The 25,108-nt window shown below is 38.9% G+C and overlaps 1 protein-coding gene across 7 annotated transcripts in view; it reads right to left on the reverse strand.

The window, feature by feature from the left end:
- Positions 1-705: 705 nt before the first annotated feature.
- Positions 706-25,108, reverse strand: part of LOC136857783 (E3 ubiquitin-protein ligase RNF19B) — a 649,393-nt gene continuing 624,990 nt past the window's right edge. For all 7 annotated transcript variants that reach the window (XM_067136692.2, XM_067136693.2, XM_068225306.1 and 4 more), the window contains 4 exons: positions 24,122-24,317; positions 15,908-16,103; positions 11,929-12,259; positions 706-3,356 (listed from right to left, as the gene is read on the reverse strand). In XM_067136692.2, the coding sequence (XP_066992793.2) occupies positions 2,706-3,356; positions 11,929-12,259; positions 15,908-16,103; positions 24,122-24,317 (1,374 nt within the window). In that variant the 3' untranslated portion in view covers positions 706-2,705. The remainder of the gene's footprint in view (positions 3,357-11,928; positions 12,260-15,907; positions 16,104-24,121; positions 24,318-25,108) is intronic.

The following is a 25,108-nucleotide window of genomic DNA, read 5'->3' on the forward strand; positions in this document are numbered from 1 at the left end:
GTGTGTGACAGAATGAGAGTTATGCTCATGCTGAAAATGCATATTACATATATCAAAGCATGGATGTTTGGGAAAATGTCATCCTACCACTTTAACAAGTAAGGCCTAGCATAGTATATAATTCGCACATCAATCTACAAAAGACAGAGATACCGTGAGTTTCATTTTATTGGGAATCAGAGCTATTCTGTCAGATATCATATTACACTACATTGAAAATGACTTCTCACTATCAACATTACTGAATGGGATCCATAAAGCCTTCACTGCAGCTTCTACAAAATGCCCATTTTCAGATTTCAGGGAAAGAAGAATGGAAATTCCATCAATATCTTTACCTGCTCTATATGAGCAACAAACTAGATCTATAAACAATGTGTATAGTTCAATATATTCTAATGTTGAAAGTTCTCGTAGGATGGGAATTTGCTTTATTAGATGAAACACTTCATTTTCTAAATCACCTTTCATTAAACTTCTTGGATTGAAGAGGGATTCTTCATCAATAATTCTGCAATTTTGCTTAAAGGTAAACAGTTTTGCAATTTGAGCCACATTCATAAAATTTCACAAAAAATTCACAAATTTGCACTTTGCGAAAAACAAGTGCTTCTAATATGGCTTATGTCTATTAGTACAATATGTGTATCCCCATCCAAAATATCTAAAGTAAGGGTCAGGGAAGGTGTGAAATGTTGAATGAAGGAGAAGGTATGTAATAAATAATGCTCCTTTTGTTTTCAAACACCACATGTAATTTATAATATGACTCAAAATATGAAACAAAAAATGTAAAATATATACAGGTATATGCATGTATATATAGGACCAAATTCTCTTTTCGCTGTTTCTTGAAACACAATGTGCATTCAATATACAAAGAAGGGATAAACCAAACAAAGGCTGATGCGCGACACATTAAGCACAGTGAATGAATTACAGCCTGACTCAGCAAATTTAGGTAGTAAGTTGCTTGTAACAAAATTTTAATTCTTATGTAAACTAAATTCAATTTAAAAATAAAAGATACTGGTATTTAAATGAATATAATCAACATCACATCAACATCATCATTTGCATGTCAAACCACAGCCCAAAATTAAACTTTTCACTGACTGTTTCACCTCTATGGAAAAAAATTCAAACATAAATAACATATCTTGCATATCCTTTTATTTCAAATCATGAAATTCTATATACAGTCTAACCTTCACTTACAAAACTGTATCCTTCTCATTAACCGTTTCCTTTTTTTCTTTCTTTTTTTTTTTTTCTTTCTTTTTTTTTTTGGCCAAACTAACTTTTCTCCAAGTAATTTGTTTTATCAGAAATACTTTTCTGGAGTAAAGTCAAAAACACTTTTATCAATCATTACTTTTACAAGTTTCATTACACCACATGTAATTCATATGAGAAAATACGAGAATAAAATTAACAGTAAATAAGTTAAGGTGAAACAAGTCATAGCTTATGTTTCTATCTGCATAGGCAGTGCATTTCAAATTGAATTCCATACATCACAATCAGCATATGTTAAGGATTCGGCAATAAAATTATGAGCTTCACAAAATAATTTTATGCGTATGATAACTTTATATTTTTATATTAAAGTGAAAATTAAATTCTTACTTGCTCACAACATATTTAATTCTACCTCATATTTTAATTCTGAATAAAATAGACATTACAGAAAGGGGAAAAATAAATTAATTGTTAACTAAAAAAAGGATTGCTACAAGCAATATCACATCACCTGGTATACATTACACATGCTTGGCCAGCAATATTTTTTAAGTATCCAGCAAGCAACAATAGCCCTTTTACTGGTAAAACATTAACTTCTGCACCAAAAAACTATGCAGATCATTTAAGCTCAAGTATTTTTTTCCTTTATGTAACAAATTCAACAACCCAGTTATTCATGATAGGTTACCTTATACATCATAAACTAAATCAGAAAGTTCACTGTAACGCATTGCTGAACGTTTTTATCCAAGGCAGAGAAAGTAAATTTCAGTTTTGTTAAGATACAGTCTTTTAGCTGAAAGTGGTGCAAATGTCAGTACAACAGCAGCAGCAGCATAAATTTTAAGACAAAATTCATGGAGTACAAAAAAACTCTTATATTTTAAAAAATTCCACAGTCTCTTGAAAAATGCAGGGAAGTGAAACAATCCACTGAGTCCCATAGATACATCATTCTATTATATTACATTCGTTGCAGAACATCAATATAAGCAGAAAGATATTAAATACTAGGATTTATCACCAAATCAAAATACTTCATTTTAAAAAATGTATTTAAAAAATTCGGAAATATCAGTTCAGAAAACCTAAATCTGTCAAAAAAATTTGACATTTCATACAATTTTCCCTTAGCCTACTTCAGACACAATTAAGAAATTAATAAAGTTATGAAGAACATAAACGAACCCTTCACTCATATAACAATAAGCATGTTAAATTTAAAGGAAAAGAAATCACTCACTTTCATATGTTAGGAAGAACAGAAAGGCAGGATGTATTTACATGGTACAGGTATTTTGCAGATTCAATTTTTTTTCTTTAAGCTCGAAGAAAATGAAATGAACACAACATATGACTCAGAGGAAGGGTTGAAGTCAACTGAAACAACTTCTTACCATGGCAAAGTTCGGCAAAATTTATCAGTCTTATTACCCTTCAATAATATACATTTTGGCCATTTAACTGTCATCAACAGAGATGTCAATTTTCACTGGCTGATCTAACTGACTGACTTGTAGTTGATCAGAGGAAGGTTCTGGAATCACAGGCAGAGTGGATGTCTGCCGAGATGAGCTTTGCTGATCTCCATCAGATGATGGGCCAGCACAATCTGTGGTTACAGCTGAAGATTTTCTTAATTTTGGCAATCGTTTGTTTTCAGATGATGCCGAATGAAAGAACACATTTCTTAAAGTGGTTGTAGAAGGCATCTTCCCATTTCCATTCGCAATGGACATACTGGCATGCAATTTGTCTTTAACTGAACATTCAGTCATTTCTGAATCACATCTTGTACTGTGTACAGCAACAATCTCATCATCGTTATCGTCAACATCATCATTATCTAAAACTAAACTCTCGTCTCCAATAGAAGTGCCTCTCTTAGTAGCACCCCTATACTCCCCAGTTTCCATCGTAGGATGCTCATCAACAGATTGCTCTCGGCGAGCACTCCATGCCCGCCGACTCCGCCCACTGCTGCTACCCGCACCATCCTTGTCACCAAGTTCATAGGAATGGGGAGCAATGAAGCTTACATGATCATCAAATCGAACTCTCTCTGAGCCTCCATCTTCCCCACCAGCTGTCCAACTGCCACTTTCACTAGCCTTCAACAAATCAAAAGCACCACATTTTAAAAAATGTATAAAAGAGCAAGAGTTCTGAAGGTACTTTTAATAGCTGAAGTTCAAAATTAAAGAACATTCAATAAATTTAATGAATTACAAATCAGCAGTTTAAGAGGACTAATTACAATTTTATGACATTTATTTTCACATTCATTCTTTTAATTACAAAATTTAGGTTCATTCTTTGAAAAACTCACTGGAATTACAGTATATTGATGGTTGATACTGTTTCCAGAATAATATAATATAAAAATGACCACTGTCAGTTAATGCTACCTATCAAAATAATGATAACATATTACTTCAAACCATTGTTGATGCAAAGGAGGTGGGTTACCAAGATGACCCCCACTGAACATGTGTACTTCTCTCTTTCTAATCAAAACATAAAACAATATAACCCTTTCAGACCGAGTACGCACAATTGTGCGGGTTCGTATTTTAGTTATCCCTGACCGTATTTGATGTTTTTTCGGCGCTACACCGGACTGCAGTGATTGTGCAGGACACGTGGCATGTATTTCAATTGATTTTAGTATGCGCTTGACCGCCAGGGCGAAGGAAGAAGAGTTTAAAAAGCACAGTTGATCGGCGAGATGGCAGGAAGCAGTAGTGCCGAAAGTAAGTATTTATTTACTGCGTTTATATTAATCTAGAAGCTTTACTGAATACCGGAATATATTCAATGAAGTGTGTACATTGGTTAGTGAACGTAAATTTTGAAGCTACACCATCGTACATGATACGAGGTTTTGAATTTTGATACGCACAATTGTGTGGGTCCTGTTTTTAGGATGTTAGTTTTTATTTTGTAAAATAAACTATTAATATGTGTATTGAGCAGCATTTTAGTCAGTTCTTGACGTACAAACAAAAATTCACACCTCCAGTTTTCTTTCAGGTCTGAAAGGGATATAGTAATATTATTAACCGAATTTCTCTGCTAGTTTCTGACATTCAAAGGGAACAGGCTGTTCTTCTTATTCATCCATTCCCTTTTCTAGATTCTCTCTGGGTAGGGTAATGTACCAAAGCCCTCCACCTTACTCGATCTTTCCACCACTCCTCTTCTAGTACTTTATTGCTATCGACTCCTATATTTGCAATACAGTCCACAACAGAACTTCTCCATCTCATTCTAGGCCGTCCCCGAGGCCTCTTTGCAGTCTCTGTGTCCATGAATGTTCTCTTAGGTATTCTCTCTCCTGGCATTCTCATCATGTGTCCAAACCATTTTAGCTTTGCTGTATCAAAGTTTAACACTCCCACGCTTCTTCTTATTTCCTCATTTCGTATTCTACCTCATCTTGTCTTTCCCTGCATGCTCCTCAAGAACCTCAAGTAACACCTGTAACCAGCAATAATAACAGCCCAATCATGGTAGTAGCAATCATTAATAAAAAGCACCAGGTAGATGGACAATGGAGATTGTTGCCTAATGCAGTGGTATACCAGGAAAGTGATTCAATAACAGACACAATGAGAAAAAGGAGAATTACCTTTTTCTGCTATCTATCAAGATTAGATGAAACCAGGCTACTGAAACAACTATTTAACTGACTTTTGGAAAAGTAAAACAAAAAATAATTGGTTCAGAGTCTAAGATGATTTAGAAGAGTTGAATATTACAATGTAACAAATTGCAAATAGAAAAGAGACAAGGATTCTGAATAACAAACATATGGCTTACACTAAAAACTTTGCAACAAAAACAATATGTCATATCTGATGAAGAAAGGGCAGCCAGTTCAGAAAGAAATGAAGAATGAAGAGGTTCTGGGAGAGGAGAAAGATGATGAAAGCTAATGCCCAGTTAATTTTTTGAAGACTTAGATTTGCTGTATATGGTTTGATTTTTTACAATACAGTAATAATAATAGTTATAGGAAAAGAGAGGAAGTCTTCCATAACAAACGCAGGCTGGCAGGCACTGGAATCAGTATCAGGGAGGACCTGACTGCGGCTTGCACTGTAATATTAAAGGCGGCTGTAGATAAATTTGGAGTGAGAAATGTCTGGACCATACAGGGATGCATTGTTGTTAAAAAAAAAAAACAGGAGAAACCAGACACTACATAACAACATTGGATGAACTGAACTCCCTCAAGCAGATGAACAATACCACAGTGCAGCATCTCATCCTGTGGTCTGTAGATTCTACAGTGAAACAGCTTTCTAGTTCCTTAACTGTTTCTTCCAATGTGACTTCTTAATTTGTAACAAATTCGTAAGATAATCGTATAGCATTCACAAGCCCCAACCATGCCTATAAGCTCTTTCTCTTGTTTTTTAAATGCTTGCCGGCAGGTGCAGTTAAAGCCTGGGAATTCAACACCTTAGCAAAACCCTACTCTAGGCTAACTTTTCAACTATATATTAGTGTAATTTTACTAATATCCTTTATTTTTATTAATCTTTTTTTTTGTCTTTATCGAAATGTTCAAACATATTCTGTGTATGTGTTTTTCAGTTTTTGTTTTAGGAATGTCACCTACCCCTTAACCCATTCCGCTCTGGGCCTGAATATCCCTAACAAACGTTCTGGACTGGGCATTTCTAAGGATTTGAAAAAAGATTATATCTCTGTACCTGTAAGAGATATTTGCACGATTCTTTTTCTTTGTGCTTGTTTGAGCATCTAGTTTTAAAATGTCATTTGTTTCACGTTAGCTATCACTTAAGATTTTAAAATTGTGTATATATTATAGCTACCATATTTTGCGAATGAAAAAAAAGTCTGGCGGATTATTAAGTAAGTACAGTTTTCTGAAATACTGTTATATTTTCCCTACATTGATCATGTAAAATGTGCATTGCAATTACAAAACAACAACAATAATGTAAAATAATAATAATAATAATAATAATAATAATAATAACAACAGTAATAAGAACAACGAAAATGGGAGCTCTTATGAAATTTTATTTATATATTTTTATGTGACGATACTGGCTCGGATACTGGTGAACAAAGTCTTGAAAACACAAAACAGAGGCATCCGTGTTTACTATGGATCCACAAAGTAGAACTAGCCATAAATCCGGCCACAGAACTAGCAATGGAGGTACCTCACTACGGATCCGCTCAAGACAACACTGACAGCCACATCTAACTCACGACACAAGCTATCAATTCCAACTGCTCCATGTGGCATTCAGCTAGTTTTCTTACCTGTGGTGGTATTGGGTGTTAAAGAGGCATTGATAGCTTGGATGTTGTGGCACTTCATGAATTTTGGCAGCGTATGTATGGAGTATCTGCTGCCATCTCCTTCATAAGAATGGAACTTCCGATTCAGTGAGTAGGCTGGGAATGGGGCTAGTACAGAAAGCTCCGATTGCCAGTCTAACTCCGCTATGGTGTACACTGTCTACAAGGTTCAGCAGAGTTCTTGACGCTGAACCATATGCCGCACTATCACAGTCCATTTGAGATAACACCATGGCCGTGTACAAACGTAGCAGCACCACACAGTGCCACTGAGAAACTTAAGCATGTCGAGTCTTTTCATGCAGGCTACCTTCAACTGACAGATTTGGTGCTGCTACAATAGTCGCTTATCAAACTGGAGACCCAGGAACCTGCAGGCATCTACCACTGTTTCACAAGCGGAGCTCTAGCTCACGATGCACAAGCCAATGTCAACAGAAATGTACAACTGCGGTTCTGGCACTGAAAATAAAAAACCGTGTTACAGAGCCCGTCTGTCAACTTGGTTAATAGCTTGCTGCAGCAGTCTCTCAGTAACTGCCATCCTTCCAGAGCCGAAATGTAGAGTTAAATCATCTACATACAGTGATGGAAAAACTGTGAGTCCAGCAGCAGCAACTATGCTGTTGATGAAGATTGTTAACACTCAGTACAGATCTCTGCGGTACTCCATTTTCTTGAACATAGTACTGAGAATATGCATTCCCTCATCAGACTCAAAAGAGCCAGAGCGACATGAAATTCTCAATAAATTTTAGGAAATTTCCCAAAATTCCCATTGATGTAAGGTGAAGATTATCACATATCACCAGATAGTGCCATAAGCCTTTTCCACGCCAAAAAATATGGTGACTAAGTGTTCCCTCCAAAGAAAGGTCCCCTAAATGGTACTCTCCAATTTAACCAGATAATCGGAGGCAGACAGATGAGAGCAAAAATCATATTGGTAGTTAGAATGCAGATCTCTCTCTTCCACGGCCCACACAAGTCGTCTATTTACTATCCTTTCAAGTAGCTTACAGAAACCATTTGTTTGCTTGGCATATTAGCTTGTAACTATCCAGGAGCTTTATATATTTACTTAGCTTGGAAATTGGTAATACAATTAATTCCCTTGGAAATTCGCCTTCACTCCATATGCTGTTGAATAGGGTGAGGATAACACAGACACATTGGTCACTCAAATGTTTCAGCATTTGATTATGGATTTTGTCCGGTCCAGGAGCCAGTGCACAGCGCAAGTGCACTCTGCAGTTCCCACTCTGTGAAAGTCAAGTTATAGGAATACAAAGCACTAGAGGCGAGAGAGAGGTGGCGAGTCTCTGCATCATGCTTAATAGGCAGAAATGCAGCATCATATTTTCCAGAGCTGGACATATCTGCGAAATATAACACAATGTGATCTGCACTGACTGAAGAAATTATAACTATACCTCAATTAATGGAGATTCCAGGTCATGAAGTTACGTTCTGTACTATGACAATACGGCTGTTTCATCCATGCTTGCGATGATGGAGTATGTGCCATCATGGCAAACACATACCTTTTCCAAGTAGCTTTCTTACGTTCTCGAATCAAATAACTGGCCTTAGTGCACAGTCGCTTAAATGCAGCATGACTGACTAACATAGGTTCCGACGATAAAGCCTGAAAGCCCGTCGACGATCACAGGTGGCTACTGCAATTTCGTCGGTCCACCATAGAACCCGCTTCTGGTGAGGGATGCTGGAAGAGGAAGAACTATTTCCTTTGCAGCAGCTAGAATTCTAGTTGTAACTGAACAAACATGGTCGTCAATGGACCCCAGCACCTCATCAATCATTACTGTGCATTTTGCAAAAACCTGGCCAATTGGCCCACCAAGATAACCAGTGCTTTGTTACTTCAGACTGTCACTGATTCAGGATTATGACAAGTACTGGGAATGGTCATCATCACAAAGGTCAACATGAACTTGCCACTGCAACAGGGTAACTAGCGCACCACTGTACAAGGTGACATCCATGTGGGAGAATGTGCCATATATGCTGCTGAAGTAGACAGGTTTCCCTGTGTTGAGCACACAAAGACTGAACTGGTTGACCAATCGCTGAAGAATCCTCCCCCTAGCGCAGGAAGACAGAGAGCCCCAGAGGGTGTTATAGGCATTCACGTCCCCCAGCAAGCGGAAAGGATGAGGTAACTGAGCAACCAAATCTTGGAATTCATTAATGTGGAGACTGTAATCCACTAGAAAGTACACAATACACACCGTTGTCATTACTGGCAACACAGCACGAACTGCCGCATCCAGCCAAGTCCATAGTGTTAGTTCTTCACTGAAGGTGTTGCAACAGACTAGAGAACTAACGCCCGCCCCCAGTTGCCCCATCATCCACAGCTACTCCTTGGAGTAAGGACGGAATCCTGCCATAGTCTTGTCATGTCCAGGTCTCAGATAAGATTCCTGTACACAGACTACGGTGGCTGCATTGACTGATATAAATCGACGTAACTCAGCTACGCAACAAGTATAAATATAGTGCCATTGTGTGGATAAGGAACACATTGAAATTAGAACAAATGCTTGCCCTCCTTTCATTCAGCTATCTGCCATTTTCCACCGTCACTGTCTTTGTCACCATCTACAATAATGAGTGGTTCAGTTTCCATCATCTCCCCAGCAGAGGGCGACTTGGCAACTGAGCACTCCGTAGATGGTGATCTTTCTGAATGAGAATGGTGGGCCTTCTCCGTACGAGAACTCTGTTCCCTGGAAAGGTATTGAGCAAGAGGGCATCAGGACCTCTCACTCTTGCTCAATGTTTCCGTACTCTTTGGAGGAAATCCGGCAGGTGTTCAGCCAGATTTCTTTGGGGATGTGGTGACGACGATTGGGTTGGAGAAGGCTGCTTCTCCATCTTTTTAGGGGGCCGCTGGGGCTTCTCTTTCTTCTCCTTTTTTGTTTGGGGCATTGGTAGGAAGGCTGGAAGCCAGCCCTAGTTGGGGAAATCTTTCCCCCGCCTTCGTGGGGAAGGACTTCCCAGGCTTGATGGGAAGGGCCCCTCCCAGGCAACGTTAGCAATAATGCACTCTGCTTCCCACGGGGGACGGATGCCTTCCAGGACCTCCAATTTCCTTAATTACTTGTTCTTGTTGGTGGTTGGCCCTTTCTATGCTTTACCTGAACTAACATAAGGTACAAAACTTTTTTTTTTTAACGTTGCACTGACACAGATAAGTCTTATGGTGACGATGGGGTTGAAAAGGGCTAGAAGTTGTGAGGTAGTGTCCATGGCCTTAGTTAAGGTACAGCCTGGTATTTGCCTGGTGTGAAAATGGGAAACCACAGAAAACCATCTTCAGGACTGATGACAGTGGGGTTCCCGAACGCACGCCGATAGCTATGTGACCCAAACCACGCAGCTACTTGCTCGGTAGGTACAAAACTCTCTTGTGAGATCTGCACTTTCATGAACCTTTTTAGCGAAGGAGACGGACAACTATGGAGCAGCCATGGATTTGACTTTCTCTGGGCATCTGGATAGGATAACTTATCACGAGTATTGATCTCCTAGATCTTCTTCTTCTTCTCCTCCTCCCAGAATGTGGGACATTGAAGACTGGAGCATACACACCTGTGCAGCTGACTCATACAGGTGGTGGTGTACACTCAAAACCAGCATGCTCGTGTTTCCCACACATTTTGCAGGTCATCAAACCTTGACATCGCAATGAGGTGTGGCCAAATTTCTGGCAGTTTAACACCTCATTACAGATGGAATATGCGAGCATATATTAAGACAGTACATCACAACCTTTATCTGTTCAGGCAGGGTCTGTGCTTCAGAGGTCAGGATGAAAGCATCTGTATTGAGCAACTTAATACTGACATGCCCCGTTAACCTCCTCACGTCAGTTACACTCCAATGAGCAAGGTTCCCAATCATGTCATCATCCGAAGCCTTAACCAAATCCCTGTGGAAGATAAGTTCTTTGCAGGAGTTCAGAGATTTGTGCTTCTTGAACTTCAACCTTCCTGAACAATTTGGCTTTCAGCAGCTGTTTAGACTGTTCAGCAATCGACGTCTTAATAAGATGGTCTGTCAGAGAACTTTCGCATCTCATCAACTTCACCACCAACATTTTCCGTGACTGCATTACTGATCAGGAACGGACTCTTGTCTAAGACTCTTTCTACTGACCCTGGAAGAAACCAGAAATCGAAGTAGACATTCGTCAATTTCATAATCAATAGGTAATGGAGTATACCTCTTACATTTTTTGGATTTTTAAAGATGTCATTTGCTTTACATTCCACTAACTAATTTTACGGTTTTTGGAGATGCCGAGGTGCCAGAATTTTGTCCCGCAGGAGTTCTTTTATGTGCCAGTAAATCTACCGACACGAGGCTGACGTATTTGAGCACCTTCAAATTCTACCGGACTGAGTCAGGATCGAACCTGCCAAGTTGGAGTCAGAAGGCCAGTGCCTCAACCGTCTGAGCCACTCAGTCCGGCAGGGTGCCAACCTGTGAAGGAAAAGAAAAAGAAGAAGGGGGTTTCATTTTCGATCCCAAGAGCAGCTAGGAAAATAAACAGTCAACCTTTGGCAGAGCCCCACGTGCTGATGTAAGGCTGCATGCGCGCATGTGCGCACACACACACACACGCATCCAGAAAACGAACATTCTACCTGAGGCATAGGGGCTGGCTAGACAGTCACAAAAATTAAAATTAAGGAAGTTAGGATAGGGAAAGAAGAAATATGAATGAAGAAATAGAGCATGGAGGTCTCTCAGGCAACTTGGGGTACACCTTGTTAGTCTGGCTCTACAATGAGGCCTATCCACCATGGGTAACCCTGAGCTGGCACAGCCCTCAGGATCAACAAGCACACACTTATGTCAATCCTGGTGTCCCTACAGGGGGCCTAGACAATCACCTTCATGGGAAATAATTCCTCAATGAGGAGCATACGGGAGGCACTTGTGGACATCTTTGTATCCAAGAGCCCCCCGACTTTTATTGTCAGGGCATTGCACAGCCAATGACATGTTAGCAACAGGTGCTGGATGCTGATGGCTATTACTCTGAGGACTTCAGGTACATAACAGGTGCTGCATACCATCTTGTGCCTGACACTTGAAAATGGACAGAACATTTTTGGTTATCTTGTAATGAGAATAACAACAGACAAATTGCCATAGAATTTGCATCAAAATAAAACTTCACCAATTCTAACTGGCAATATTTATTGGTCAAGGGTTCAACGACCAATGCATAAGATTTCAGAGGTATTTACTCTCTGATTTCCTGTACTATAGAAACAATTTTTACTCTCTGACTGCATAACCTACCTGCCGGTCCAAGGGAGGTCGCCGTGGCCTTGTGCGACGTAACATTCCCGATGCAAGTTCCTCCAGAGAGCTGAGGGACGCAGGGCCAGCAGCTTCATCACTACGCTGACTCACGGAATCTGTATGTATCTCCACTGGGGTGCAACCAGATAAGGAGCTAGAATCCATTCTAAAGTTGAGCACAGACCCCGCTAGAGCTCTTGTTGATGCACCACCATCATCTGCAATGGAGGCAGACACAGACTTCTCTGACAAGCTTGTAGCTGCCGATGCAGTTTCACTGCTCATGCTGAACCTCTGTGTAGAAGCCACGTCAGCCTGAACTTCCAATCTGAAAGGTATAATATATAAAAATTCTAGTCATTTGGCCAATATTACAGAACCAAATTTCACCTATTATGAATAAACTTTGTTCTAATTTCCTCATTACTAGAAGTTGCCTAGATTGACAAAGCTTACAATAAAGTTAGTGGAATTATTAAATGACTTGTGGAGAGCACAAAAGATAATGAAGTACTTACAGCTAAGAAAGGACAGGCTTAAATCAATAATCTACATAAAACTGCAATGAACTGCAATGCATTTTTCAAAGAGCTGTCTTTCAGTAACTCTCGAAGAATCCCAATTGACGATGCATCGTTTTTATCAAGGGCATACACAATGGATGCAGTACTCCCAAATCGTCGGCATAGTATACTACTGCGCTAAGCCAAGTACCCCACTGCATGACAATAGGCAGAGGAGGAAACACAAAGACCTTGGTTTTTGTCTTTAAACAGATCGATTTCTGAGGGTGCTTTCACAAAGACATTTTTTGCCGTCAGACACTAATTTAGCCACTTCAGGATACTGAGCCCATACAGTTTCACATACTCTGTGTAGAGCATTAACTACTCAAGTTAGATGTATCATTTTCGGAACGCTTACAGTAAGGTCTTCGGCTGCTTTTTTCATGCAATCTACACTATCAGTAAGTAGAAGCAATACATTGTCATATTTTACACCTTTTGGCCAAAGTAAGTGCTTGTAAACAACATAGCTACAGTGACATGGTTTACAGCAGGTATTTCTTTACACGCTAACAAATAAGAATGTTCACAAGCAGTTTTGTCATTCTTCAAGACACCAACTACAACATTTCATACTTTTCTGCCACTTGAATCAATGGTTTCGTCAATGCTCACATCGCTATCACATACTGCTCAAATTCTTTGTAAAGTTTCTTCGTAACATTTTGGGAGATAGATTTTTCTTAATGTGGATTTGTCTGGAGGCTCAAAACTAATGCATTTTGTTATGAAACTTCTCAGTCCCAGATTATTTATTGTGACAAAAGGAATGTCAGCACAAACAAATGTTCTACATAAATTTAAATAATACTGGGATATTTGGATGGGCCTACATTTGAAGTAGTTGGTTTATCTATTAGTAACTGTTGTAAGCGCACGCGAAGCACAATGTGCTTATTTCCAGACAAGTGGTAGGTTACTTGAGAATGTGATCTACACTTACTGATTTACCACACAGTTGGCAAAATAATACTTTTCCATTGGTACTGAAAATGTTTTTAAATTCCTTTACGTGTTGTTGAAGACATGATCTTGTACTAAGACTTCATTTTTGGCATTGTTTTGCAGGTTACACACACATATATGATGAATCACTGTTTCAATAAAAAAAAAAAAGAACAGTAGCAGACACTGAAGAAAATATTTCTTCTCTCTCTAAGAAATTCAGACAAAATTACATAACCACAGGAATGATACATGGACCCAAACATCTAACCTTACTCTTAGGAATGACACAATTCAACTACCTCCTGTTGGAGATATATCTTCCCAGTCCCCAGTGAGCAGTTTAATTTATGGTATTCCCCATCACTGTATCTCTCCACAATTGCCTTTAACCAACATTCTATAAACAAAACCTAAGCTGGCTGACTAATATGAGCGAGTTAGAATGCTGGCTAATTCAATCGTGGAAGGAAACTACTTGTGCAGCAAATAAAATCACTATCTAAAGGAAACGACATGATGATGATGATGCTTGTTGTTTAAAGGGGCCAAACATCGAAGGTCAACGGCCCAAAGGAAACGACATAGCTAGTGACCAGTAAGTCTTCGAACTTCCGGAGGGAAGTCCATAAATAGCCACAATATTCAGAAATATGCCAGATACATTGTTAAAAACAATACCGTAATCATAAAATGATATTATGAGCATCATTTTATAACACAGAAACATTTGAAATTTATGTGCTTATTGTGGATTTTCTTAAAATATGTAAAACATTTGTGTAGGGGCCGATGACCTTCGATGTTAGGCCCCTTAAAACAATAAGCATCATCATCATCATCAAAACATTTGTGAAAATATACGTTTTTATGTGAAATAAGGTTTTAAGTTTTTATGCTTGGGGATACACAATTGGAATAATAAACTTCGTAAATTGTGTTAAAACAAGTACAAAAAAAAAAAAAAATGTAATTACATTAAAATCTAATCATGATGTTCATAAATTCCACACAAAATGGTTCCTAAGAACACTTGGAGAACTTTTTGCACACTTCATTAATCAAAATGTGTCTCATGACAAAACTATTAAACAAACTGACAAATCTCAAGGGTATTTTTCCTCTACCAATAATCATTAAAGCTATGACTACAATAGCTGTTACTTAACATTCCTGATAGTATGGGATGGTTGAGTTGTAGATTGTACACTTGTCTTCAAGTGCCTTAGCAGGCTGGTTTGCATTTGTTTCCATTCTGCTAGTTGAGTCATAAATGAAACTATTAGTTGGGTTCCCATGTATAGTGATCATGTCAATATATCTAAATGAACCATTCTCTGCTAAGCCATGTACGTCCTCTTCCACTCAACTGTTTGTATCCTGCACAGCAGATGCCGTTACTGATTTTGTCCTGTGGTGACGGATGTTTCTTAGTAATTCTCCTTAAGGACAGGTATCTGGAATGTGCACAAGGGTTTCCTTCTCATTCTGAAAATGTCGACCATGGGTTCCATTTTGAGACCTGCCTAGAGGAGCACATACAGGACCAATGTCAGCGGTCACCTTTATAATAACCTTACATTCATTGCTTGTCAGGCCATCAGGTAATGAAACAAAGTAACAGTACTACAAGTGTTCCATTCCTTGTCTTGTACCATTCAATCTTTGTTCAAAACATGACAGTGCCTGAACTACAATGTATACAAACATTTTTGTTTTCAATTATGATGGATGCAAATCTATTGAAAATTGCATTATAAAATGTAACCTACCAGATCTTCTCATATAAAGCATTATAACTATTATATTTATAAATAAATGCCAGGACATCAAATGAATGGAGAAGAACAATAGACTCTCTACATTTTATATTATGAACTGATTATGTGCTCACATTGATGCACAACTGAAGACTCCATGGAAAGAATAATGACATTTTCTTCAGAGACAAAATTCTTTTATAAATGCCATTCTTTATTTAAAAAGATTTGGTTTCACTAGTACTTCATTAAGCGTTTCAGCAGTTTTAATTCCCACCCTTCACCTGACAAAATGTTCATAATATCTGAAATAGTACCCACTACATAGATGTTCATTATTAATTTTATGTATGAATCATCACAACTAATTTTCATAATGGAAGGAAAAAAATGGTAAATCAAGTCAAATATAGAAAGATAGGGACACGAATAGGAATACATAATAAACACAATGACATGTCAGGATGAGAAGAGGTAGCAACAGAAAAGGTAACTAGGATGAACATGAAAACACACAAGAACAACGACAGTCTCCACAACTTCATAAACTGCCATCTTCAAATACATAGGCCTTCTCCTCATCAATCACAATTCTTCTACATCCATTTCTTTTCCACCCCTTATGAGCTCATTCCTGATTCCTAGCTTCCTGTCATCTTCCATATCTTCCTCACACTTGCATCTCAAATGTGACATCATACTAACCTCTGTCCTCCTGGCAGCAAACTAGAGGCTATACTACCAGCAAGGCTAGCTCCAGCCAGTGCTACATTGCTGGCTGACTCCCGATCGTTCTCCCTTCCAAGACGCTCCAACTGACTTCCACTTCCAAGAGAGAGTGACACTTCACCAATGGATGGATTACCACCACGATGGCTGACAGCATCCATGGACACCGCATCTGTTGTAAGTACAAACTCTGTAAAGTGCTACTCATGGATACAACAAATGGGAAGAGAGTCATCCATAAATGTACATTTTAAAAAATTACCACCATTCCGAGTTTATTTCAAAAAGTGAAGTGATAAAATTGTTTTCTCCTTCTACCTAAGTATATCCCAATTCTATTCTTTACAAATTACTGAGTATTCAATTTCACATAGGTTGATATAGGTATAATTAAGGTTAACTGAATGAAGAGAAAATCTTAATTTCTGTACCTCAAAAATATTGTTCAGAAACAGGAATATTGTCTAAAGAATCATCGTAAGCCTTGTAATTTTTTAGTGGTATGAACCTATTATTCACAAACTTACTGCAAGCAAATGCTGAAGAAGTACTTTATTTAAAATTGTAAAAGGAAACATCCTAATCCTAGCTCCAAAATATGTTACAGACTACTTAATTCACCATAGTAGCACAGGTTATCAGATAGGTTACAGAACAGCTGATGAGCAAATATGTCCCTAGTTCCCAAAACAAATCTACAACTTCAGGTAACTGCAGGTGGTAACTACATGCAGAATAACTTTCATCTTTCATAGAATAGAAAGTTCACAGGCTATAATACGTTCAGTCACTAAAATTGCAAATTATGTTCTTGCAGTACTAAAAATTTAGTCGTTTAAATATAACAATTTATTTAACTAAATTACTGAAAGGTTCCTTCAACCCGAGAGACTCAATGTTGACCCTAATGCTATCAACACAACACTGGACCAAAGAGAATGCACTGGACTGGATTCACTGCGGGAAAAAACATTCGAGAATTTTGTCAATGGAGTGAATGACCTGACCGATGCAGAAATATTGACGTTGCTTATTAATCATGTATCTCCCTCAATATTTGTTTTAATAGTTGAATAAAGCATCTATACAGAGGCTAAAAGTTGGTTAAAATCATATTACATTATATACAAAGCATCAAACTCCTCACGAATCAGTACGTCAATACTACAGTGCTTTACAACTTAGGGGAAAAAATGCAAATTTAAGGCTGTAACAGCAGAGGAAAACAAGAATATATGCATTCATCAGAGAAATATATTCTTCAGATTTCTGTTTTCATTTACTTGAAAATAATACTCTAACTTTACAACAAACGTATGATTGAGCACTTGCTTTAAAGATGGCACATGAACATACAGATAACATCTACTCACTAAATTGTAGACCAGATGTTCATGAATGCAAATTCTCTTCCTCACCTTCCACAAGTACTGCAGCAACTATTTCAGGTGCTCAGAAATGTTAATATGGTAATAGTAGACATCCTTGCTTTACATGTGCAGCTGAAGACACGGTTTGTAAATTTTTCAGTAGTTTGCCATTTTAAACAAAAGCCAATCACAGCTTCTGATAATCAAGCTGCTCATGAACCAAATAATGAAGAAACAAGTATATATCAGCAAAACAACAACAACAGCTCCTGCTAGTCATTCTAAAACTACCACTGATGTATTTATAAACGGTATTAAAGCTAAAGCACTCATTGACAGTAGTAGCTCTACTAATTACATTGATGAACAATTTGCTAGAAGAAACAACTTTATTCTCATCTCAGACAGAAACAAGATCTCGATCGCTTCAAACATCACCGTCATGTTCAAGCACAACTATGAATTTCGTTGAGTTCAGGTCTAAAAAATGTTACAACAAAAGGATATATTTTCAAGTCATTTTTATTGCTACTATCAGTAGCAACAGAAATTGCATTCACCTGCAAATGTGATACCATTTTCACCTTTCTTCCATGCACATTTCTGTAATGATAGCCGCTGTTTTCATTTGTTCTAACACACCCATATCGTACAGCGATTTCCGAATCAGGAAACATTTTATGAAACAAAGGCCCCACATGGTCGGCATAATTTACAGGCAGGTTATGCTCTTCGATAAATAAAGCCTCGGCATTCGTCACAGGATTTACATCTTGGTATTTACATGAAAAGTTCAGTTTCAGGGTTCTTTCTAAACAATGAACACTCTCCTCATGTTTTTTCGTTTGCACATGTTTGAGTATATTGCACTTCCCGCCATGAGCAACTGAAAAATCACAGCTACATATCGTACAGAATGTGAACGTTGGTCCCTTCCTGGATTCACTGAAGCATGGAAACTCTTCCCTATAAGTGCTTCTAAACACTACATCATGTTTATTTTTTGACATTTTGGCCAAAACAAATATTAAGACATACAACCAACAAGCACTACTATGTGACATAACACGAGCACTTATGCAGGTCCTGCCCCGGGTAGACGTCTATGGCATGCTACTTCTGAGGTTAGGTTACTTGCTTGCGACTCCCACTTCCTATTATTAAGCTATCTGAGCATTTGACTGTATTACAGACCAAAGAGGAGCACATGGCTGGCCACCGTGCCCCATACTGCCATCCGGTTACGACTATTAGAACTACTATCAACCAGCCATACTCAGCCATATATCGATAGAGTGAGGAAACATGCGGGAGTTTAAAACAATACGAAAATTACTGAAACTGCTCTGAAAGTCGGGGCATCAGTCCCGGCGATCGGGAGATCGGGAAGAATGATGAAAAATCGGGAGTTTAAATCAGGAGAGTTGGCATGTCTCCATAAGTGGTGATAGGTCAAACAAAGACTTTGTAGACTGTAAGTCCCCAGGCTTGACCTACCAACCACTGGAGGAGTTTAAATCTGTTGTATACTTTTTTATAACTTTATCAAAATGCACACTCCATTTTAAATCATTCTGAAATGTGATACTTAGGTAAGTGAGGGTGGAGGTTTCAGTGAGGGTTTGGTTAGTAACGGTGAGGTAAACTTTGTTAGTAAAGTGGTATCTATGCTTAACATTCCTAAAAAATTATGAATCGAGTTTCGTTAGGAATTCTTAATGGTTTACAATACTATACAAAAAAAGGAACATATTTGCGACCAATACTCGTATCCGAGTTATTGTTTTCTGTCTGCAGTTCCGTAATCCTTAGTCCACACGATGAAGGTGGCACCGATGGCTTATCAGACCAATTCTTGCATAAAACATGCAGCCACACATGGTGTATCCGATGGAAGGTGGGGGATGTGGCAGTGTTTGACGTAGCTTCTTTCCCTGGCAAGTAACCTCATCACGTCTTCAACATTCCTACTCAAACTGTGCAACTACAGCTGAGATGGTAGCACACCAGCGAGGGCGATCCAATGCAAGAGTATGCCAAGTATTTGGGTTTATATATCTGCTCTTCTCATGGTCTGCATAAGTTGGTCTTTATATCACTTCAGAGGAGCACCATGAGTCCTCTTGCCAGTGCGGAATTCATCATACAGGATTTACCGAAGGAGTCTGCTGTCACTCATACCATGGATATGCCCTGCCCTTCTAAGCCGATGAACAACAATGGTGGCTTCGATACTGATTAGCTGTGCTTTCTCGAGGACTGCGATATTAGTTATATAGTCATCCCATTTGTCGTTCATGATGGATCTAAGTTTTTGTTGATGAAAGTGTTCCAGTTTCTTGATGTCCCAACAGTATAGGGTACACTTGTAGAGTAACATAGAAATAACAACAGCTTGGTACACCATTATTTTTGTGCGGATACTTAGATCTTTGTTCTGGAATACACGATGTGAGAGACGTCCAAAGGCCACATGGGCAGCCTGTATTCTGTTTTCCACGTCCTTCTCAGAGGTACAGTGCGTTGAGAGAATACTCGCCAGGTGTGAGAAGTGCTCCATCCTTTCCAGAGCTGTGCCAGATATGGTGATATCAAAATCTGGCGAGGGGATTCCAGGAGCAGGCTGGCAGGCTGAGTAAGCACTTCGGTCTTCTGAATGTTGACAGTCAGGCCAAAACATCCATAAGTTCTGTTGAACCAGATGACAGATTGTTGAAGCTCTTCTAGGGTGTGGACTGGAGAAGCACTGTCTCTGCATATTGCAACTCTGTGAATAGGTTAATCTTTTGGCGCAAAGTCTGACTTGGTTGAAGAGCCCCATATTTAATTTCCACACCTGTGATTTTTTCAGGCGTTATTTCATAAAGCATATCTGCCAGATACAGGGCAAAAAATGTAGGTGCAAGTACACATCCTAACTCGAGTCCATTTGTGATTGGAAATTCTTCTGAGATATCATTCTGATACAGTACCTACCGGGTGAGTTGGCTGTGCGGTCAGGGGCACTCGGTTGTGAGCTTGCATCTGGAAGATAGTGGGTTGCAATCCCACTGTCGGCAGCCCTGAAGATGGTTTTCCGTGGTTTCCCATTTTCGCACTAGGCAAATGCTGGGGCTGTACCTTAATTAAGGCCATGGCCGCTTCCTTCCAACTCCTAGGCCTTTCCTATCCCATCGTCGCCATAAGACCTAAGTGTGTTGGTGCGACGTAAAGCAACTAGCAAAAAAAAAGATACAGTACCTGACCAGCCATACTGTCATGGAGAACTTGGATCAGACCAATAAAATGCTCTGGGCATCCAAAGCCCCTCAAAACCATCCATATAGTATTACGAGGAACCATATCAAAGGCCTTTCCAAGGTCATAAAACACTAAAAACAGAGGAGTCATTTGTTCTCTGCACTTCTCCTGGAGTTGTCTTGCACAGAAGATCATGTCAACTGTACCACGAGAGGCATGAAACCCATACTGAGATTCAGGTAGTAACCTCTCAGAAACAACCTGAAATCGATTCTGTAAGATTCTAGCAAATATTTTTCCAGCTACGGAGAGCAGGGATATACCATGGTAGTTTCCGCAGATACTGCAATCACCTTTCTTGAAGATTGTAACTATTCTCGAATTTTTCATGGCAGCAGGAACATATTTGGTTTCCCAGATTAGAAGAATCAGATAGAAAAGCCTGGTTTTTAGGTGTGAGCCTCCACTTTGAATGAGTTCAATAGGAATGTTGTCTGATTCTGGAGCCTTCCCTGTTTTCATTCTGCTGAGAGCTTTGATAAACTCTTGGAAGGTTGGAGGAGTGTCCATCCAGTGTTGGGGAGTATGTTGAGGAACACGTTGAAGAAAATCTTCAGCAGCAGCAGAACTACAGTTCAAGAGTGAGCTGAAGTGCTCTTTCCATGGTTTCAAGATGTCCTGGCTGTCTGCACGAATGGTGGTATTATTAACAGCTCAAGAGCTCATGCTCAGCACACAGGTCAAGAAATAACAGACCATTAGCACTGCAGTTCCCAATTCCATATTTACCCATGACTTTTCCCCAAATGAGGTTGTCCCTCCCCACTCTGGCGTTGAAATCTCCTGGTAGTGCAAGCTTGTCTCTAGCAGGCACCTTGGTGAGGACTGTGTTCAGTTGGTGGTAGAAGCGGTTCTTGAATCCTCAACATCCTTAAGAGCGGGGGCATATGAGGAGATGAGAGTAATGAATCTGCCTCCTGCGAGAGGTATGCAGAGAGTCATGAGTCATTTACTGAGATGGGAGTGAGTCAATGATCATTCACCGATTTAGTCTTTACTGCAAAACCCACACCATGGATGCAATGTTCATTTTCCTCCTTTCCTTTCCTTTCCTTTCCTTTCCTTTCCTTTCCTTTCCTTTCCAGAAGTTGGTGTAGCCTGATGAAGCTCGATTTGTTCTGGGCAATTTCCAACAAAAGAGTAGCGTTACAAAAATGTTGCAAAGTTTGGGCTGGGAAGACTTGGGAGAAAGGAGACGAACTGCTCGACTAAGTGGTATGTAATAAGTGGTATGTTCCGAATTGTCAGTGGAGAGATGGTGTGCGAGGACATCAGTAGATGAATAAGTCTGAGTGGTGTCTTTAAAAGTAGGAAAGATCACAATATGAAGATAAATTTGGAATTCAAGAGGACAAATTGGGGCAAATATTCGTTTATAGGAACGGGAGTTAGGGATTAGAATAACTTACCACGGGAGATGTTCAATAAATTTCCAATTTCTTTGCAATCATTTAAGAAAAGGCTAGGAAAACAACAGATAGGGAATCTACCATCTGGGCGACCGCCCTAAATGCAGATCAGTAGTGACTGATTGAAGCCTCGATGATTTTTCCTTCTCCCATGAATCTGGTTTTGCCTCAGGGCGATGACATCAATGTTGAGTCTCTTTAGTTCATGGCTGATGAGAGCTGTTCTTCTTACTGGTCTGTTATTGTTGTCTAATAATGTTCTGACGTTCCATGCACTAATAGTGATGAACATAGATTTCTTTCTTTTACGATTTCGATCCCAAGTTTGGGTAACCGTCTGAGTGCAGTTTCCCACACAGGTTTTGAAAGTGACTACCAATGTTTAGCCCACATTTTCTAGGGCCTTCCCCATTCATGATGAGCAATGGTGGTCCTAAATAGGTCAGTCCAGTCACAGATGCAGGACCAGATCCCTGAGTAGTCACAGGGTCTCAGAAAGGTGACCACCACACATCTGCCGCCAACATGCAGGTCCAGACTAGAAGCTTCCAGTTTATCCAAACCTGCTTCTGTCATCCTTATCCCACCGCTGTTGGGCTTTTAGAGGAACAGCAGGAGGCAATATCATAGACATGATAGCCTTGATACAATTGTAGTAAAAAAAAAACATATAATATTCCTGATAACAATCAAAACAATGACTTATCCATAAATCTAGGAGTCAAAATCACTCAGTCAAAGCAAGCATAAAAATAACTGAAAGCAGTTCGTATTGCTAAAGTATCTTGTCATGGAAATATGTTATGAAGGTAGACTGCTGCAAATTGTTAAGTTCCATTGGATTTATAATTCTTAAACTGCAAAGTTCAATATTAGAGTAACAATGTTCTGAATATAATAATATTGTAGTATTATGTGACTAATTGATTTCACCACAGGGTTATTGGTGTTGTAGTGGAACGGGGCAATTTCATCTAAGTGGAATTTCCTCAACCCCCCCCCCCTCTCTCTCTCAGCTGGCTGGCCTGCATGTGGCCTTGTATGGAATAGTTCCAGCCACCACCTGTTAGCCAAAGGAATATGACTTTTCATTCTAGTTGGGGAAAAATATTATAGTATTAAGATTATTTACTCTCTGCAACTGCATGAACTTCATGTCAGTGCAACTTAATATATTAAGTGATCTTTAATCATAACGTAGGCCTAGTATAATTTAGTATTAAAAAACCAGAATTTAGTAGTTTAAACATAACAGTTCTTATATTAGAAATTTCTCACAGATATGAAACTTAAAAGAAATTTGCTTGAAGGTTTACTTGATTCCACGTTAAACTCTAGCAATAGTCAGTATACTTCTGTTCATCTTTTCAGTGACTGGTAAATGGAAGATGGTCAAATGTCTAAAGCAACGAAAGAGACTATACAAATATCTTCAGAATTTACAGACAGAAAAGGAAGACTGCTTGTAGTTTTACATGATAAAATTGTCATCATAGTCACAGGAATTTATAGTTCAAAGCAGTCATTATTTCCCATTATCATTATCTTTTAGTACAATGAAAGTCTAATTCCACATATCTGAAAGCCCAGCCGTTCAATAACTTCATATATTTTCGAAAATAACCAAGATTATTCTGATTCAATATATAATTCCCATAATATTACAACTGCACAGAAGCAAAATCCATTTTGCACGACTGCTGTAATAATACTAGAAGGAAATATTCTAGCAGTAAGATGAATACAGCAAAAATTAGAGGTCCTGGTGGAAAATGTTGCTGATTTCATCTGAGTTGAATAGTCCAAGTGAAATATAAAACTCAATGAACTCAATAAGGCCCTGTTTACAAGTTATGATGGCTACTTCTCTATTCCCCTAGCTGTTATGAGCTATCTGTGATACAATCACAGTTTTACAAGTTGTGTGTACTGTTTGCATTTTACTTTAAAAGTGGCCTTAGGCAGTAATGTTATAATCTACAAATAAAAATTATTACAATTAAAATATATACTTTCAACCTCGAAGGTAAAATCTGACAGTTTTATACTACAGTATTTGAATCTCAGCAAAAAATACATCAAAAGCACAGTTTTCATGTAAGCTCTATTACCTGTATTTCTGGCTCCAAGAACTCCCAAGAGGTCATTTTCATCATCAAAGTCAAAGCGTACTCCAGCACCTGTTGTTGACACGCCACAACCTCCAGATCTGCAGAGGGATACTGGGACCACGCCATACACATAAAATAGCAGAATAGGCACTCCAATACCCACAGCAAGACCAGCAAGGACAGGTGACACAAGAACCTGCACACACCACCACACAGTAGCTCAGTATTTAATATGAAACGAACGTCTCAAGTAATGATAACAAAGTAACTGTAACTGAATATGGAGTCCAAAAGCAATATTGATCTGCTGAGCCAATAAAAAACACAGTAATTAAGATCAATTATGAGAATCTCAGGATCATTTCATCAATATTATTTATTTAAAACACTATTATTCCTAGAGGCAAGAACATCTATCAATGATGTATCGCATTGATTCTTTGCCACTATTTTATCTGGAGTTAAAAGTAAATACTTCATACACTAACGGAAATTAATTTAAGAACACCCTGTATGTGCATCTGCCCCAAAGCTGGAACACAAGAAGAAGGTGGCATGTGGGACTGATCAAAATATCAACTCCATGGGCTATCGTGAACATTAAATGCAACACATACAGCAAACGCCTTAATAAAGAGTACAACCTACATGAACGGCGATTCTGGTATGTAATATGTCGTCCAAATGCAGAATGTCTCTCAGGGGAACGGTATTCCATACGTAATGTACTTCTTGGTGTAGTTGGGTGATGATCGTTGCCAGGGCGGGATGGATGTTAGACGTCGTCATGACTTGTCCCGGTATGTTCAACAGGACTGAGGACTGGAGGTCTAGCAGCCCAGATAGCATGCATACACCATAATTATAGAAAAAGCGGTGTTTCCCTTCCTATATAAGGACATGCATTATCGTGCTGGAAGATTGGTTCCTGCAGTGCGTAAGTGTATGAACAGAGCAGAGGACTGACAACATCACAGGTGTACAATG

Source organism: Anabrus simplex, chromosome 1 (assembly GCF_040414725.1).
Source record: "Anabrus simplex isolate iqAnaSimp1 chromosome 1, ASM4041472v1, whole genome shotgun sequence".
Classification (NCBI taxonomy): domain Eukaryota; kingdom Metazoa; phylum Arthropoda; class Insecta; order Orthoptera; family Tettigoniidae; genus Anabrus; species Anabrus simplex.